General features: G+C 34.4%; 1 protein-coding gene across 3 annotated transcripts in view; it reads right to left on the bottom strand.

Moving 5' to 3' along the window:
• LOC145639336 (BEACH domain-containing protein B-like) overlaps positions 1-15,557 on the bottom strand; it is a 28,342-nt gene extending 12,785 nt beyond the window's left edge. For 2 of the 3 annotated variants that reach the window (XM_081690556.1, XM_081690555.1), the window contains exons 1-21: positions 15,265-15,557; positions 14,795-15,027; positions 13,301-13,364; positions 12,093-12,327; positions 11,065-11,241; positions 9,682-10,002; positions 8,139-8,346; positions 7,469-7,537; positions 6,680-7,138; positions 6,252-6,558; positions 5,295-5,753; positions 5,035-5,193; positions 4,722-4,871; positions 4,109-4,264; positions 3,885-3,926; positions 3,231-3,575; positions 2,577-2,750; positions 2,264-2,424; positions 1,828-2,143; positions 1,310-1,742; positions 890-1,226 (exon numbers count right to left, since the gene is read on the bottom strand). In XM_081690556.1, the coding sequence (XP_081546682.1) occupies positions 890-1,226; positions 1,310-1,742; positions 1,828-2,143; positions 2,264-2,424; positions 2,577-2,750; positions 3,231-3,575; positions 3,885-3,926; positions 4,109-4,264; positions 4,722-4,871; positions 5,035-5,193; positions 5,295-5,753; positions 6,252-6,558; positions 6,680-7,138; positions 7,469-7,537; positions 8,139-8,346; positions 9,682-10,002; positions 11,065-11,241; positions 12,093-12,327; positions 13,301-13,364; positions 14,795-14,916 (4,694 nt within the window). In that variant the 5' untranslated portion in view covers positions 14,917-15,027; positions 15,265-15,557. Of the gene's footprint in view, positions 1-889; positions 1,227-1,309; positions 1,743-1,827; positions 2,144-2,263; positions 2,425-2,576; positions 2,751-3,230; positions 3,576-3,884; positions 3,927-4,108; positions 4,265-4,721; positions 4,872-5,034; positions 5,194-5,294; positions 5,754-6,251; positions 6,559-6,679; positions 7,139-7,468; positions 7,538-8,138; positions 8,347-9,676; positions 10,003-11,064; positions 11,242-12,092; positions 12,328-13,300; positions 13,365-14,794; positions 15,028-15,264 lie in introns of those variants that run through there. The other variant, XM_081690558.1, reaches the window with a different exon arrangement.
• Positions 15,558-18,462: the final 2,905 nt, after the last annotated feature.

Below are 18,462 nucleotides of genomic sequence, written 5' to 3'. Positions count from 1 at the left end.
ACGATTACTTAAAATATATATATATATATATATATATATATATATATATATATATATATATATATATATATATATATATATATATATAGGGGGAGGCTCTCGTGAGAATTTTTCTTATGTGAGAATTTTTTTTTATGTGAGAACACTCTTTATGTTCTAAATTTTTACTTGTATGTTCTAAATTTTAAATATGATGTTCTAAACTTTTCCTTAGGTGTTCTAAATTAAATCAAATGTTCTAATTTAGTATTCACATGTTCTAAACCATAAATTAGTTAAGTTTAATATCATAAATTTTAAATAACTTGTTACAAAATTTTAACTTATATGTTCTAAATTTTAAAATGTGTGTTCTAAGATTTTTAATTATATGTTCCAGATTTGAAAGCGTATGTTCTATATTTTTACTCATATGTTCTAAATTTTTTACTCACACTTTCTATATTCTATATTTGTTTGTTCTAAATTTTTATTCACATGTTCATAATCTTAAATCAAATGTTCTAAATTTTACTCATATGTTTAAAATTTCATAAAGCAGATTTTATAAATTTTTAATCACTTGTTCTAATTCTTAAATCAAATGTTCTAAACATATTACTCACTTAGATGTTCTAAATTATTACTCAGATGTTCTAAATTTTAATTTCAGACGCATGTTCTAAATTTTTACTCGTATGTTCTAAACTTTTACTCACATGTTCTAAATTTAAAATCAGTTCTCATATAAGTATGAATTCTCACATATGAACCTATTCTCACCGGATCCCTCCCCTATATATATATATATATATAACACAAGCATGTGTCACCCAAAGAGCACTCTCCTGTAATAAAATTGCCAACCATATCTAACCAATATAATGGAACAAGAAAGACGTTCTCCAACCTAAGACTCATTTCACCGAGGCTGAGCAAAAGAAGACGGATTTTCTGAATTTCTTCTTTACTGGGTCTCTCTCCAGCAGTTTTCTTTGATAGAGGACGCATGAGAGGTCTCCATCCACCAGAAGATCGGCATTTTGCATTATCCCAATAAAACTGGCGTATTATATCCAGGACTCGTGGTAGCCTGCACAGACTCTTTAGCAGTCTTGGATCATTATCAAACTGCTGGATCAAAAACATATATAGTTCGCGCTGCACTTTGTAAACCGTAAACACCCACACGAGGGGATTAAGAAATATCGCAGATATAGCATCTTTTATAAGAAGCTCCGACAAGCCTGTATCAAAAACCAAAGAGCATCAACTTGTCTGAATAAAAATTAGCACTAACTTAAGGGGAGAAAGGAAATGATGTCCATACCACAATTTGCAATAACATTGAACAGATGTTTCAAAGCTGAAAGAGTTTCCAAATTCAGTTGCTCGGGTGGAACTGATTGCAACAGAAACCCCAGAATTGAACATCCGGAAACAAGATGCATTTGTTGTTGATTTGCTACATTTTCATCTAGGACAGAAGCTATAAGCTCAATAACTTCTGCTGTGAGACGCTCTTTTGTGATAGGTATAAGCAATGGATTTCTGTTGTCAGTTTGCTCTTCATTTTCATAATAGTGAGATTGAGTAAAAAGAGGAAACAACACAGATATGCCTCCAACACAGTAAATAATCTCTTGTAGCAATCGCCGAGAACAAAGCTGTGTCCCAGCCAGTACTGTTGCTTCAAATGGATTCTTTACGACTGCATACTCCATGAGGGGTGCAACATTGTACAACGCTCTTTTGTTACTTGCCTGTAATATTCAGCGTAGATGTGATCAGAGCTGTGTGATCGGATAATAGCAACTTTTGGAGCAGAACATAAAGATAGAAGAGAACCTGAGCATTAAGTCCAAAAATTATTTTTGGAGCAAGACCATCTTTAGTATCAAAGATCCCACCAGGCAAGGGACTATCAGATGACGGTGCAAACTCGTTGTCAAGAAATGAGTACATGTAGCTTGGACCCAAGGAAAAGATACCCATAACTTGCTCTGAGGTGATGGCATCATTGAACAAATAAACTGGCCCTATCTGACCAAGAAATGGTGAAATATCTTTGATGGAGTACGAAGTATTTTCCTCATCACCGAAAGGAAGAAGTATCTTGGTGCCCATTGCACATTTTGTCAACGGATCATTAACTTTAGGATATCTGGAGAGTTACAAAAAGAAAATAGAGTATGTCTTAATTCTTTGACAATATTCTACTTCTTTGGTAAACACCTTCAAAGCCAAAAAATCTAGTGAATAAGAAAAAAAGATAAAAGTGCACCTGCATTTTTCAGATGATACAATATTGCCATCCAGATAACACTTTAAAAGGCTACCCCCAGAAAATGCTCTACCAATGCTATGGGTTATGCAAAGATAATGCCATTTCTTCCTAGCAAGATTGACATGAAACGAAACTCCGTGTCTCTTCTGGTTAATAGACTGCAAAGGACAAGGGAAAACCAAGCAATTAGATGTGCAATCGCAACAACCAAACATCCACATGCTTATAAATTCATAAGCAAACGGAAGAAGTTCCACAAAAGATGCATATAGAAAATAAAAACAGGGTGATAAATTGATCAGCAAATTACCTCGTAAATTAGCTTATCCTTGGAAATAAGAGAAAAGCACCCTCTTCCGTTTTCAGTTAGGAAAGAAAAGAGTCCCATTGTACCACATCTAGGAAAATTTTCTACCCTAAGCCAACATGAGAAAGTAAAACCCCTGTTTAGAGGCCACTGCAGAGGAGTTCTGAGTATGATTCCCTGCCCAATAATAATATTTAAAAGCATCAGGTTCCAACTTCAAGGTCAAAGTGAAAAAAATAGCATTCATAGCTTTAAAAAAGTAAATACATTTGACACCCCATACCCACACTTCTCGTAGGAAAAAATATATATATTATAGCTTGTAGAGCACAAAAAAGAACACTATAAGCAGATAATTGCAAGTCTTTTGAGAAGCTGGATGCAGGCCAGATCGGGGGGCATGCCCGCCCATAACAGGTGTGGTTACTTCAATTAGGAGTATGAGGAGAATTTGGAGATTTACATGGGGGTTCGATTTGGCGCTATTGCTACTTTGACCATGCTAATCCTCATGTAGGTGGTTTTTAGAATTTAGGAAACTTTTTATGTTTAATACTTTTTGCCTTCAATTTACCTCGTTTGGGACTAGAATGCAAGAGATCAGCACATAGTGAATCAACAGAAACTAACTAATTGATGAGACTATAGCAAACTTACCGAATCATCTCCAACAAGGTCAAAAAAGGCAGTCGGCCCTTTCTCATTCAACATTGCCAAAATACAATTCATAAGTAACGAGCAGTATTGTTGCCGCTTTCCAACTTTTTCACTTCTTAGAAGCATAAAAATTTTGCGAATATCTCTCCCTGATATACTATGGCCACCAATTACTTGAATCAGCTGAGCGATTCTCAATATGACATTATCGTTGTCTTCTTTTGAGAACCAATCAAGAAGAAAGTTGAGCATCCCTGCACTTACACAGGAAGCTCGATTGGATATAGAATCCCTCAGTAGCTGCAGAAAGATATTAAGCCCCGCTTGCTGCACAGAATCACTGCTCTGCCAATGATAAGCCAACCGTCAGAAACACAAAGCCATGGAAGCACCCCCCCCCCCCCCAAACTCCTCATTAAAAACAAAAATATGGTCAGGAGAAGACAAACTGATGGAGATTGATGAAGTCAAAACCAATTCGTTTACAGGGAGAGAACAGTATTTTGCAACTTCAAACTCCAGATTTAAAAACCAAAAACCATACTCTTTAATTAACCCCCCCCTCCCCCCCCCCCCCCCCCCCCCCCCCACACACACACACACACAAAAATAAAAAAATAAAATAAATGCTTCAGTTGCAGATGAAATACCAACCTCTTGTAAGAGACTTAGGTAAAGAATTATGGCATCTTCATTCTGCACAATAGATATAGAAAAAGAATTACATAGGCATAATGCAGAAGAAATCAGAAGTTAAACATCAAAAACCTGAATTATTTACATCCCTGTACATAAGGGACAATCATAATACGATTGCTATTCAAATGAAAGTTCAAAAGTGTACATCAATAGGACAGTAAAAGGATAAGAATGAGTACTTTTATTGAAGGATTCCCTTTCACGTCAAATTTGCCATCCACAAGCATGTCAAGCAGTGAATTTAAAAGGCACTCACTAGCCTGACTGTGGCAATACTCCAGCAACAAACTTTGCAAAGTCTGATAACCTCTCCCTACAAGATTTCTGAACGAGGCCTGAAAGACCAAATATGTACAGAAAATATAACAGCACAAACAGAAACACCAAGACTTTAGGTCAGTGGATTTAATTAGACATTCAGAAGACATAAAGGCAGTAAGTCCAGAGTATATCAACTCATACAATGCTGCAATGTTGCTCGATTAAAAGATCAGAACTACCAGAATGAATCTAATAAAATTATTTGGCAGAGTACAATTATGATGGAAACCCTGCCAAGTGATAGGAGAAATAGTTTTGAACCTATTTGATCCCTACATTTATAATTTAATAGGGAATCTATGACCTAAATACTTTAATTGCATAAAGTTCAACAAGAACATAACACAATGAAAGCATTGGAAAAGAAAAGCATGGGGAGGGGGGGGGGGGGGGGGGAGGTGTGTGTGGAAGTCAAGTGGTTTATTTTCTACGATCAACTTAAATCTTTGGCTAGCTGGAAGAGGTTCATACCTTTGATATGTCATTATTGGAAAGAAGACTAGTCAGTGTTTGGAGGACATCAAGGACCAATTTCTCCGCATTCGTAGAATCAACAACTCCATTGAGTAAGGAGACAACGTGAATAAAGCATTCACCATTACGAAACAATTCCTGGTAATACTGAAAGCATACAGTTTTGCAAAAATAAGACACTAAACAAACCATTAAATCAAGGTTAATAAAGACAGGACACGTCTAAGGTAGAACAGAAGTGAGACCAAAAATAGAGTTACAGAACATGGTGCAAAAGGAGAAAGAAAAAAGGAGTGCTATAGACGAATACCTCTTGATCCATCAACAGCATCGCTCTCATGCCAGCCAAAAGCTCAATTGACACTTCTGCAAAATCTTTTTCCTTTTCTTTTACCTGGGTAAAAGTTTCCAGGTACCTAGAACACAACTGCAACTTTGCTGATTGATCATCCTTACAACTAGGAGCAGCCTGCCCATCCAAAATCCAAGCCCCGACATAGTAACAATAAGCCATCAGGAAAAAATTGCCTCAAGGCAAAACATAGAAAAGAAACAAAGTAAAAGAACCACCTTCATCAGCTCAAGAATATAACCAAGCATGAGATTTCTTAGATCCTTATCCCAGAACAAATCAAACAAACAATCAATGCACTCTGCATCATGTAGCACCAAACTTTTTGCATCATCAGCTACACAAAAGTAGGTGTTGAAGAGCTCCACAGTTGATCCCATGCTCTTATCCAGATTGAGCAATGCTGCAGGAATATCTGATCTATGACAACTATCAGGTGGGATATCATCAACTTTGGTCAATTTTTCACTAGGGGTTGAATCATTAGACCTAAATTCTTGAGCTTGAATGCAAGCAACTCTAAGCACTCGGGACATCCCCTTAAGCTCCTTGAAAGAAGCAAGCGTTTTTTCCCGTGCATGTTGCAATATTTGAAGCAGACTTTTACAAAGCACCGTTGCAATCTCTGGATTGCGAGCAGAACGCTCAAGTGCATCTAATAAAGCTGAACACTCTGGCTGCCATACAAGAGAAAAAGAAAGTCAGCATGCAGTGGGAAATGGACCTTTAAAATGAACAAAGTTTTGCATCTCCAGGATCCAACTTCAAAAATAAAACTTAAAAGTGGACTAAGAAGAGAGCAGAAATTGCCATTATTTAAATAAGGTCGCAAATGTAACCGAGTATGGCACAAAGATGAATTCAATATCCAGTAGCACCTTTTGTACACGGGTGACACCCCCTTTGTGTCTTTCTACTTATCAATTATAAAATCTAAGTAATATCATCTCACATACACCATGGCTGAAATCAAAGCATCACAAGAAATGGAACCAGACCTCATCAAACTTTTCAAACTTAAATCCTTTCTAGAAATCGGCAAAAAACTTATGTATAATTTCTTTATAACAACTTTCAGATTACGTTTTTTTTTTTTTTTTAAATGATGTTTTTACTACAGGCCAGGTTGAATGATAGTTAACTAACTAAGTGTAAACAGGCAAAAACTAACTAACCAAATTATGTGTAGTCTCCTTGAGAGTTGCAGCAAACTCAGCAAATGAGATGACTTCCATTTTGAGACTTTCTGCTTTAAGAACCAACACTTCATTATCATTGCCAATAGTGACAGACGATAAGCAGGAACCCTTGGTTGCTGAGCAATCAACTTCAAAGTCTAACAAAGCTGCTCCAAAAAAGTTCTCTGAGAAGACAAGTTCCCATATTTGTTCCGCCCGAAACACTTCAAGCAATGTCGGTAAGGAACTCAAAAACTGCCTTAACGCATGCAGAGCTTGATGCTGTAAGATACACACGAACATTCTACAGAAACCAGCAAAAAAATATCACTGAGTTCTGATAATAATAATTGACAGCACCTCCATTCCAGAATCCAGGAGGAAAAAGAAAGTATGAATGCTGACAAAAATGATCCAATATTAACCTTAAAAAAGCAGGCAATTCATCTTGATTTGAGAAAGCCTTGATGCAAGGAAAGACAATCAAAAGAACTCTTAATAACCATCTTACTGAAAGTTCAGAAAATAATGAAGAAACTGGCACATTATGTCGGCCAGTTGGTCCATTAATACTTTCAGACATAGTATCTTCAAAAGCAACCATAAAAGAGCAGAAACTCTGGCTCAATGTAAAAGCATAATGTTGCCAGTATTTTATGAATTCCCCAGCAAGAGATACTGTTGAAGACTCTTTATTCCAAATTTTCTCTTCATTGTCATGCTCTGATGTTGTGGATAAACATTCCAGATTACTTTGTACAGAAATCTCCTTCCTCCGTAGCTCAAAATTTTGAAGTGCAAAAGCAGGAATGCAGAAGCTGTTTGCAAAGTTATGCACTCTTCCATTCTCACACAAGAATTGCATGTTATTAACATTCCCATATCTAGGCATCCGTTAAGGAAACAACCAAGTACTGACGCTTAACAGATATTGAAGATATTCCAGATGACTAGAGAAATTAATATTAGAAAACATTAATTAAGTATACAGCCGTAAACAACAATCAATAAACTTGTTACAGTTAATATTATAAAGCCAAAAGGCATACTTTAAGGATATATATAGTTCATAGTTATCACTATTTAAACTAGTACACGATAATGTAGCACAATAGTTTAATATAACCTGTTCAAAATGTATTTATAAACATTAACCTATTGCATTGTATGTAGGTAGAGCCTTAGAGGGAAAAGTTGAAATGTATGAAGGATACACTGCCTCTCTAAGAACCTCCAAAGATAGCACATGAAGTTGAAATAAGGCAAGCAGAATGTTTTCATACCTGCAATACAATTCACAGTAATTAAAAAGCAGCTAAAAGGCTGATAAACAGAAACACTTGTATTACAAAGCAGCACAACATCTAGTACAATTAATAAGATCATAACCAAATTTAAGGTAGGCCCCTCAATCAAAAGCTTATTGATATAGCACCAGCTGAAGAAGACCTATTATGGATAGGCAAAAGACTAGTAAAATTGTTAAAACATTCTTATTCAGACAAACTAAGAGGTTACAGGACTCATTTATATCAGAAAGATTACAAGTTTTTTCACATTGAGTATCGAGGTATGCAACTGATTATAAGTATCTACCTCTCCCTGAAATTTGCAAAGAACTGGGTTTCATCATTTTCAAAGCCCGGATGCAGCAATAGCTTCTATATCTGCTATTTCACAAAAAGCATATAACTAATTCCTCATAATTCCCATCAGAGGCTTTATCTAAACAGTAAACACCTTTTACTCCAAACATGAGCATATTAAATACACGAACCAAAAGCCAAAATTTAATGACTCCTATGTGTAAGTTGCTAAGTATATATTAACCAAAATGAAAGAGATGAAAATAAAGGCCAAAAAGAAGACACCCTTTTATTATACCTATTGGCTGCCTTCGATGCCAATGCATTGCTAGATGGAAGTCCAAGCCCATCCAACAAAACTTCAAGTCCTCCGATGCTTCTAAAATGATTCTGAGCACGAGAATTTTCAGATAAGGCTGAATGTAGAGCCCTCAAAGTCAAATATTGAAGTGACAGATTCGTCCACTGTTCTTTTATGCTCAATCTTCTCATGACACGAAGCAACTCTGAAACAAAATTAACTGCATGTTATACAATGAACTTTCATACAAGAAACACAAGCTTATTTTAATAATCGCAGAAAAAGAAAAAAAAATTATATTAACAGCTGAAAAAAGGGATTACAAACAATGAGGTCAAGCTGTCTTCTGAACATGAAGAAAAGATTGCAAATAAAGCCAACTGATTTACTCTTGAAAGATCCAGCCCCCTAGCCCATAATGACGCTAATTAGGTAACCTTATCCCACTATATCAGAAGACGTACAAATTTATGAGAAGACCCCTGGAGCTTCGCCCTTTATACACACTACATGATTGCCTTGAAAGCACATCACCATAACACTTCTCCTTACCGTTACCAAACCCCTAAAACAACACACTAATGACAGCAACAGTAAACAATAAAAAACATGAAGAAAAAGACAAAATAATAAAAATTAGCAAACCACTACAGAAAACAATAGAGCTTGATAAGAGATCATCCGCAAATTGAAAGTAACACAAAGATCACTGATTGAGTAGACAAGGTCAAAAAAAAAAAAACAAGTGCATTGCAAACAAGCATTATTTGACCATTAATCTAAATAAATTAGTCCTTTTTTCTACATAGAAATTGAATTCACAAATGGATTACAGACAAAGCTGAGATAATCCACTCCGAGCCATAAGAGATTTCATTGAGTTACCTAGAATGAGGTGTGTCGACCAAAAGTGGACAGAGGTGATAAACCTTCTTCACTATTTTGCCCATTATTTGGTTAGACATAAATGATAGACTCTACTTGAAAGTCAGATTTCTTTGTGGGAGAGAGTGGCTTCTTTTAACTTCACCTTGGACATAGCTATCTGAGCTACAAAATGTTCAAAGGTAACTTCCTTTTTCATGTTATTATCAATTCCAAGCATGTGACATTGTGGTAAATTCTATTTGATTCCTTCACTGTAAAGGACTCTCACAAACTTCTTCATTCAATAACAAACTTTCTCCTAGATAAACAAGACTATTACATACCCAGCCAATGTTGTGCAAGATTTGAGAGCCAAAGGACTTATTGCCAGATACATTGTTTTTCCTATTTCTACTCAAAAAGAATATAAATGCACATAGAATAAACACTACCTGTAATTGACTCATCCCTAATCTCATGTACATCAGCAGATACATCTACGGTCCATTTTCTATGCACATATAGCAGAGCCCTTACAATATTTGAGCCACCATGGCCTAGTTTGCTAGCTACTCTTGGCGTGTAAAAACAAAAAAAATGCATGGTACAAGCTCAAATTATGATGTATATTAAAAAAAAAAAAAAAAAAAAGGAAAGAATATGCCTACCTTACCTACTAACCAATTAAGACCACCAGCCTCCATCACTGACACTATAGCTGTCTTCTTCCATGGATACAACATTCCACGTTGAACTTTAAATGTGGCAGAAGGATCTATCAATGATGCACCACCACTTGGTAATGAAAATGTAATACTGTTGTAAATATTAGCCATCTCATAAGCATCTGAATTCAAGTCAATGAAGCTGCAAAGTATTGACACCACATGTACAAGTAACTTTTGCAACAACTCAAATATATTCAGAGCATGATCAGACAAAGCTTCATCTCCAGCAAGAGCTCCAGCAATCGCCTTTAGTTGGACAACAGCCGCTAAAAAAAGAGTTCAATGACTAAATATGTCAGAGAAGATACACAGAAAAAACAAAAAGAAAGTCTCCTTTTAAAGTTAAGAATATGACAGAATAGAATAAAACTATTTTTTTTTTTAGAAAAAAAAAGTCAAAAAAAATCAAAAAAAATAAAAAAAAAAACACTCAATGCTACATGTCACAAGCATCTATTGAAAAATCAAGAGCTTGGGATTCCAAATTTAATTTATAGTGATCAAGTCGAAAATACTGGTCATGAATATTGGCTCATTACTTAAACTTTAATACCATTTTAAACATACAACATCTGGACCGCAACAATCCAGATCACATTCAAATTTTAAGGATATGTTATCCTTTTACAGAATTATTAGTTTTTAAATGTTTCTTTTAACTTATAAAAACAACAGATAGTAATAATGCTGGTCAGATCAAGGATCATTACAAGTAAATTATGTGACACAATAGTACTACCCAGGCTCAATGGATACAAATGAGAATCCTCCATCAGACGATCAGCAATGAGCTGTTTAGACTTTAGAATTAAGATGGGATTATTCTTAAGCTGAAAGTGAGATGCATGATATCACCCAAAACTCAAACTCAACCCAGCACAGACCTAAATATGACCCATTTTGACCATTTATTATACATAGTATTTTGTAAGTTTGTAACTTTGTTGTAGCTACCGTATATTAATATACAACCCAAAACCAAATACAAAACTTATTAGAATTACCAGCACTGCACAAAGCACATGTTCACAACCACCTTAATAAATGATGTCAGCACCACAAATACACCCAAATATGGGCTAGTACCCAAAACAGATTACCCACCATAAAGGTCCGCAATTCAAAAATAGTCTATAAGCTCATTTATAAACCCAAGTTTATAGAGTATTAAGGTTATAGTTCTAGAAGCTTAGCTGGAATTAATTTTATTTCTGAGAAATTAAACTCAATGTGTAATTGTAGAGCATTTCAAAATAAATGCATCAGCGCAATAAACTATGAAAAGCACCACGATAACAAACATTAAAAACTCCTGTTACAATTTCTACCTTTTATTAAAGCAACAAGTTTTTGTATCCCGCCATAATAGCCTAAAATTCTGCAGTTATGAACTGAACGAACTATAATCACCAATGCTTCTAGGGCAGGTATCCCTTCTGTAGAAATCTTCAGGCTTGTGGAGACAGTAAGTGGATCATATGTAGACTTTGAAAACCCGGTATCCACTGCATTCACAGACAAAAGGCAAAATTGATATTTTTTAAGATCATTTATTGACCAAGCTGCCGGATAACTAGAGACAAAAGATATATAATATTAATAAAGACAATGAAGAATAATGACAAATCACTATAGATTTCACCAATGACAAGATCTTGGTAATTCTAGATTTATGAAGCCTTACCCAAACCAGAAATACAAGAAAGAAGACAAATTAATATAGTCTATCTATGTGTACCTTTAACTACAATAATCTCCACATATAATATACACAGAGCTTAACAATTCAAGTATACCTTTAATCAAGAAATCCAAATCATAAAAGTCTAATTCACCATCTAGTTAGACATGTATTCCAATATGATTAGTCCATATTTATTCAACTTAAACAAGTACCTTGAGACACTTACAGGTAAAAACCAACACATAACTCACGAAACAAACTCTACTCTCCCATTGAACAAAGTTGACCCGTAGGGACATAGTAAATTAAAGATTGAGAAGTGTAAACCAACACTGGTGAACATCACTGAACAAGAAAGCATTTAAGCTTCAGCATGGTGTATATTAGTCTATCTTCCCTCTTCATTGCCAGAAATAAAGATACATGACTGCGTAATCAGCAACAAGTGGAAGATGCATCAATTTCATATTGGCACGAATTTAGCAGCCATATATAACTTAATCAATTGACTACTTATATACTTTTTAACTACCTATTCTGTGAAATTAAAACTACAATCATGAATATTGAGGGTGTGGTAAGTAGGTTATCAAATACAAAGTATTATCAGAAGCAGCAAATTTTTATTGAAACCAAATGAAAGAGAGAAAAAGAAAAGGAATATCAACTTACAATCGGTGACTATAGAAGTCATTTGCGGTATTTCATCAATTAGAGTTATTATAAATTCAGTTGGGTGTCCAGAAAAGCAACCAACAGATGTGTCACCAGACTGAAAGGATTGCTCCACGTCTGAGACAGTTGACGATGTACTATCTGTACATTCTCCAGTGATGATAGGCTCCCAATTGTTGTGCACGTCTACAAACTGCTTAAGGAAAACACGAAACAGCTTTCTCTTTTCCACCTAGTTTGAGGAATACTATAAATATTAGCACTTTAGAAGAAATTAAACAAGGAACAATGACTTGCATAGTAAACATGGAACAATACTGGATATTGTCAAATTATTTTTAAAGATCAGCTCCAGAGTAAAATTCTAGGTTAATGTAAAGCTCAATCCAAGGGAGAAGAAAAGATAAATGTATAAAGAACTGAGCATATCTTAGAGCTTCTTAATCAGAGCACAGGATAGCACTTGAATGCAGCAGGCTTACTCATAAACTCATAATCCACCACAGGCAACCCCATGGCCCCACCCCCCAACCCCCAAAATAAAAAAAAATAAATAAAAAAGAGAGAAAAACATTTATATCAATATAAGACTGTATAAAGCAGTAGGAATGCTAAAGAGAAAATTAATTCAATTGATAACCATGTGCTGTAACAAGTGCATTATGGATTAAGCATCGTGGTTTCAAATTTTTCTTGGAGCACTTTTCCTTCTACTCATAATAATTGTTCCTAAACTCGGCCTATGTTTAGCTCAAAAATAAATAGATAAATAAGCCACTGTCAGTCAAGAAAATGAATAAGTTTTCCACAGGCTTATTATCCCCCTCTTTATAAGATAATTCATTAATCAAACTTTACTTGATACATAAACCGTCTGATTTGCTCATTTTAGTTCTTACATACTTGCATTTCCTTTGAGCCAAAATAAGGCCAAACTTTGTTAGTGATTAATAGGTGAACAAGTCTGAAAGACATCGAAGAATAAAACAGAGATCTTGACAACCACAACAAACTTGCACTTCATCACGTCAACGCACACACTTTCTGCTACCACTAACTGGGAAAGTAGTTTGATTATCCAAATGCATCAACTAAGCTTGATTATCAATCAAGCCGCACATCAGCTCAGTAAATACATGATAAGAGTAGCACCCCTGGAAGTTGCGGCCAATAATAGGAGTAAGGAGAAATTCAAGCACACCTACCTTATCAGCAGCCTTTTCGTATTTCTCCCATAGACCTTTTAGAATTGACTCATTGCCAACCTCACTAAAATAGGAAACAACAACGAAAAGTAAGATAATATATCATGTCTCTTAATTTAATCAAGCTTAACAAAAACATAAAAGATTAAAAGGACACAACCTAAGGATCATTTATAGATAGCTGTCTTTGGCCAGTGAACATTAAGAAGCCTACTAATAGGATAACATATTCCTAATTTTTCAAGTTATAACAATAGAATGATAGGTCAAGTAATCAGCTAAAATAGCTGCAACATTCTACGAATCAAAAGCAAGAAAACGATTGAAGAAAACATACAAAAGCTAAAGTGGTCAAAGAATCACAAATGACAAGACTAATTCCACCCAGTACAAACTTTAGTTTAGTCTGACAAAAGTTGTTACAGAGAACTAGAGAAGCTTAGGTGCAAGGTGCAGAGAATGATTGACTTTGTAGCTCTAGGAATTCTTACTAATGCATGCCCTAGCCCCTACAGCATAGGAGACATGCTTATAAGCAAGTGATCAAACTGCTTTCATAAAAAATCCTACTATTCTTAGTTATTATAGGATATTGCATTATGGTTCAATTTATTCTTTTTTATACAGTTCTAAGAGTCTCTAATAAACATTATTTCACCTATGGATTACAGCGACTAAATTAATGTCCCACTTCAGCACTCTTTACTTCTTGGTTGCTGTGAATTGATATGTCAGTCCTTGCAAATGCAGGGATAGGGCACAAAGGCCTCCAAGCAATTGAGTGGAGTAAAACTGCAAAATTCATACTCAGCTTAGGCTGTTAAGCTTAGGCAGATCCCCATCGTCATAAAATTCACTAAGCTTTAGCCATACTCATAAATACAATGGCCCATAACTTTTTTTTTTTTTACCTAAGGCAAAGTGGTAGACAATAGGCATGTATAGGTTGCTGCATACATATTCCTCAAGTACAAATTCAATTTTACTGATTTTGATTTAATTTCTCTCATTTGCTAGTCAAAAGCTCCTCCCACACCAAAGTTAGACTAAAAGACTGAAACAGAAAAACCGGAAGCAATTCATGATAGGTTGCCAATAAAGCCAAAAATATCCTATTTAAACTCGTGCTAAATGGAAAACGTTGAAGAAATTTTTATCACCGTATCACTTCTAAAGTTCTAGAATACCAGTGAAACACGTTACACAATTCTTCAATTGCTCAATCACAGAAAAAAAGGGAAGCAAATCATAATACATTGCCCATAAAACCAAAATATCCTACTTAAACTCAACTAAATGGAAAACTTTACAAAAATCCAAATCAATGTCTGTTACTTCTAAAGTTCTAGTATACAAGTGAAACACATTACACAATTCTTCAATTGCTCAATCATTCGTTTCATCAAACACAAATTAACCTTAAATTTCGCATCATCAAATACAAAAACAGTAAAAACATAAACTCCAAGCAAAATAAAGAATAAAGCAAAGTACCTGAAGCAAACATTATGAGCGGGAAGAGTAAAACGCTCGGTTTGCAAACCCGAGGCAGACTCCGAGTTATTGCCACCAGACGAACCCCGAATGAGGTTCGCCACACCCTTCACAAGGTGCATCCTGACCTCCACAAACAACTATCACTCCTTATAAGTTATAACTCGCATAACCAATTACACCTACACAACTGCTCACTGTACACCATTTTCTTACCACTGAGTTCAATTTTTCTACAGCAAACAAAAATTCCAGTTACAACAACATCAAAAACACTCCCTAAATCAGATTTTCGCAATTAGTATAAAAATTGATCAAATCAAATTATACACTAACAAGTTTTAGTACAATTAACATAGATTAAACAATAATAACAACTATAAACAAAAATCGATTGCTCAAATTAGAGGATAAAGTAAACAATATGAAATGAATTATACGTAATAACTAAGATTAAGAATGTTGCAAACCTGAAAATTGATGGAAAAATTGGATGATCTGAGATTTTTAGGAAGATCTGAAGTGATTATGATGCTTGTTTTTTGGTTCTTTGAAGCTTCAATCTTCAATGGCGTCAGTGAAGAATCGAGGAGAGAGAAAGATGATGAACAGAAATGATTTTTATTTTATTTTTTTCTTTACTTTTTTAATTTTTTGGTCAGAAAATGAAAGGGAAAGCTGAAAATTGTGATCTGGGTTTTTGGGTTGGATCGTGTTCGAGATTGATAAGGCGGTAATCCAAATTGCACGTCAGTTGACTTCATAATTGCCTCGTATTAAGCCACAATGGTCTTAATTCTTGAGTCGTAAAGATGGCACTAGGCTGGATCGGCCCATGGCACGGAATAGTATTGATGTTGTGTTGCTTGTGCTTACTATTTTGCTAAGTCATGAGTTGGTGCTGGTCCAATTTTATTTTATTTTTTTCAGAGAAGCATTGGAACAACATATATCTTGAGTCGTTTTTGGGCTTGTTGAAAATTTCGGGATGTCAAAACTCACAAGGGTCACGCACTATCGCACAACTACACAAGGCATGGCATATTGCCATCTTTACCCTTGAACATTCTTTTTTTATTTTTTGACACAATTGAACAACCAAATTGGTCATATGATTTTTGTTAGATCATCTTAATATGCATTCTAAATATATTACGGAGTAGAATTTATAATATTATTGGAGATGGTAAATAGACAATTTTTTGGTGTTCCATCCGATTCACCCTTTAGGCTAATCCAGATTTGGGGATCAGTTCTATGTGGTTAGGTTCCAATCCCCTCCCAATTCTTGTTGTGGGGGATCGAACACGGGTCCTTCCTACCAAGTATAGTCTCAATCACCACTACACCAACAACCAATTGGTAAAAGGTGTGACCATTTAGTAATGGAAGTAAGTATATTTGTAATCTGTATATGCTACTCCTTATGTTACTACGTATTACAAGTAGTAGCATACTTACCCTACAAAGGAGAGGAAGTATAATTGATTCAGACTTATTAGTATGACCACATAGTTTATTGGGCTTTAAAGAAGTCCATCCAACACGATCCAGCCCTCCTGTTACTATGGGCCTATGGCTAACAACATAACAAATCACCACTATTTAATTAATTCAACACGATCCAACCCTCTTCTTAAAGTAGTGTTTGTATGGGTTAGATTGTTTACTTAAAACTAGCCTTCTGGCCCGTGCAATGCACGGCTTGTTCATAGAAAATTGCATTGAGAGATGAGTGAGGAAATACCGATAAATAATTATGAGTGTAATATGTAACTGAAAACATAATTAAAGAGATAAAAATTTTGGGACTTTAATTTAAAATGAGACTTAATAGAAAGAAGATGGAGGGACTAAAATCAAAGAGAGAAAATAAAAAGGTTGAATTAAAGAGGGGAGATGAAGATAAAGTGTTTAATGAAAGAGTTAAGAACAATAAAAAAATATAAAACGACATGTGGCATATTGAGTTGAAGAAGATGATAGGGAAGTGTAATAGAATGATGACATATGTCTTTTTTGGTTTTCTTTTTTAAATACTAATAAATATAGATATAGATTTGGTAGTTAATAGCTAAAAAAAACCCTTAATCAAGAGGTATTATGAAATGTTTATTGAAGACATACCCTAATTTTTAATATAACCCAACCCACTAAAACTATTTATTTTTGTTGTTGAAATTTGAACTATTTGGATTAAAAAATGTTCAACATTTTAATTCAAATTAGTTATGCATGAAGGACGGAAGGTAATAAGCAGACGGAATTTGATCACCTAAGCTATATAGTACTCGCTTTAACACAGTATATGAACATGGTTACACGGTGATCAAATTGAAGCAGATGAAACTCGTTTAACTAAGCTATCTACCATCGACACTGCTACACATTGGATTAATCTTTGCATGTTAGTCTTTGCATGCTATTCATCAAATAAACCATGTTAGTCTTTGCATGCTTTAACTTCATCACCCAACTCTTATCTTATCAACCGTCAATCTAGCAACTTAATCATTAAACAACAGCTTTATAATTAAAGAGAAGCATGGCGGAAAGTTTGGTGTATCTATTTGTTAAATAATGCACTTATGCACGTCACAATTTGATTTAAGGATTTGAAGACATCTTAGAATTAGAGAATTGAGAATATAATCATGTTAAATAATATGGAAATAGTAAGGAATTGAAGAGACTTAATATATTATAGTAAGGCGTAGGGTATAGAACAATTATAATATTAAGATTTGTTTTACAAGATTATGGTAGGGAGATGCTTAAATGTCAATTAGTAGGCAGACCGACTTCTAGATCCATCTTAAGCTACAATTTTAGTCAAGAAATTTTAATAATATTTATTAATGCTATGCTTGGTTCTACCGTTCTAGTAGGATAAAGTTGTCTCAAATTACATACAAATACAATAAATATGGAGAAAAAAATTGACTCCAATAAAATTAAAGAATTAAATTAGCACGATTTTTGGGAGCCAAACAAATTAGGGATTCAAGGTAACTAAGATCAATGATACTCGATCACAACTCCAATTCTCAAGTACACAAGAGCATGTATGTATATATATATATATATATATATATATATATATATATAAAATAAAAAAAAAAGTAACTCCATATAATATTGAACGAGTAACCCCTATAACACTGACGAAGTAACTCTTTTAACACTGACCAAGTAACCCCTATAATACTAATGAAATAACCCTTATGAATTTGCGAATACGCAAATCTACTCCAGCTTAATATTTGACGACTTTTTAACTCTGAGGGATAATGTTTGAAAAATCTTTATCTTATTTAAAGGTTTTTTTTTTTTTGGTATATTTTTGACATCTACAGATCCAATTGCCAATATATATCATGCATTTTAGTTGTTCAATCTGTATTGACTTTTGCACTATTCACCTACATAACTTTAAAATGACCTTAGTTATTAGTTATATATTAAGAAAAATATTCGTGTTCCATCTTGGTAGATTCATTTTAACATATACTGTATATAATAGTTTATATAATTTGTATTTATTAATTGATAATTTGATACATTAAGGGTCAAAATTATAATATTGGCAACATACGAAACAAAATTTTAATAACTAAAATAAACCAAGGGAATATTGAAGCAAACAACATTGCTTTCCAAGCAGTTTG

Source organism: Chenopodium album, chromosome 7, assembly GCF_948465745.1.
Source record: "Chenopodium album chromosome 7, dcCheAlbu1.1, whole genome shotgun sequence".
Classification (NCBI taxonomy): domain Eukaryota; kingdom Viridiplantae; phylum Streptophyta; class Magnoliopsida; order Caryophyllales; family Amaranthaceae; genus Chenopodium; species Chenopodium album.
This window is presented reverse-complemented; position numbering and strand designations above follow the sequence as displayed.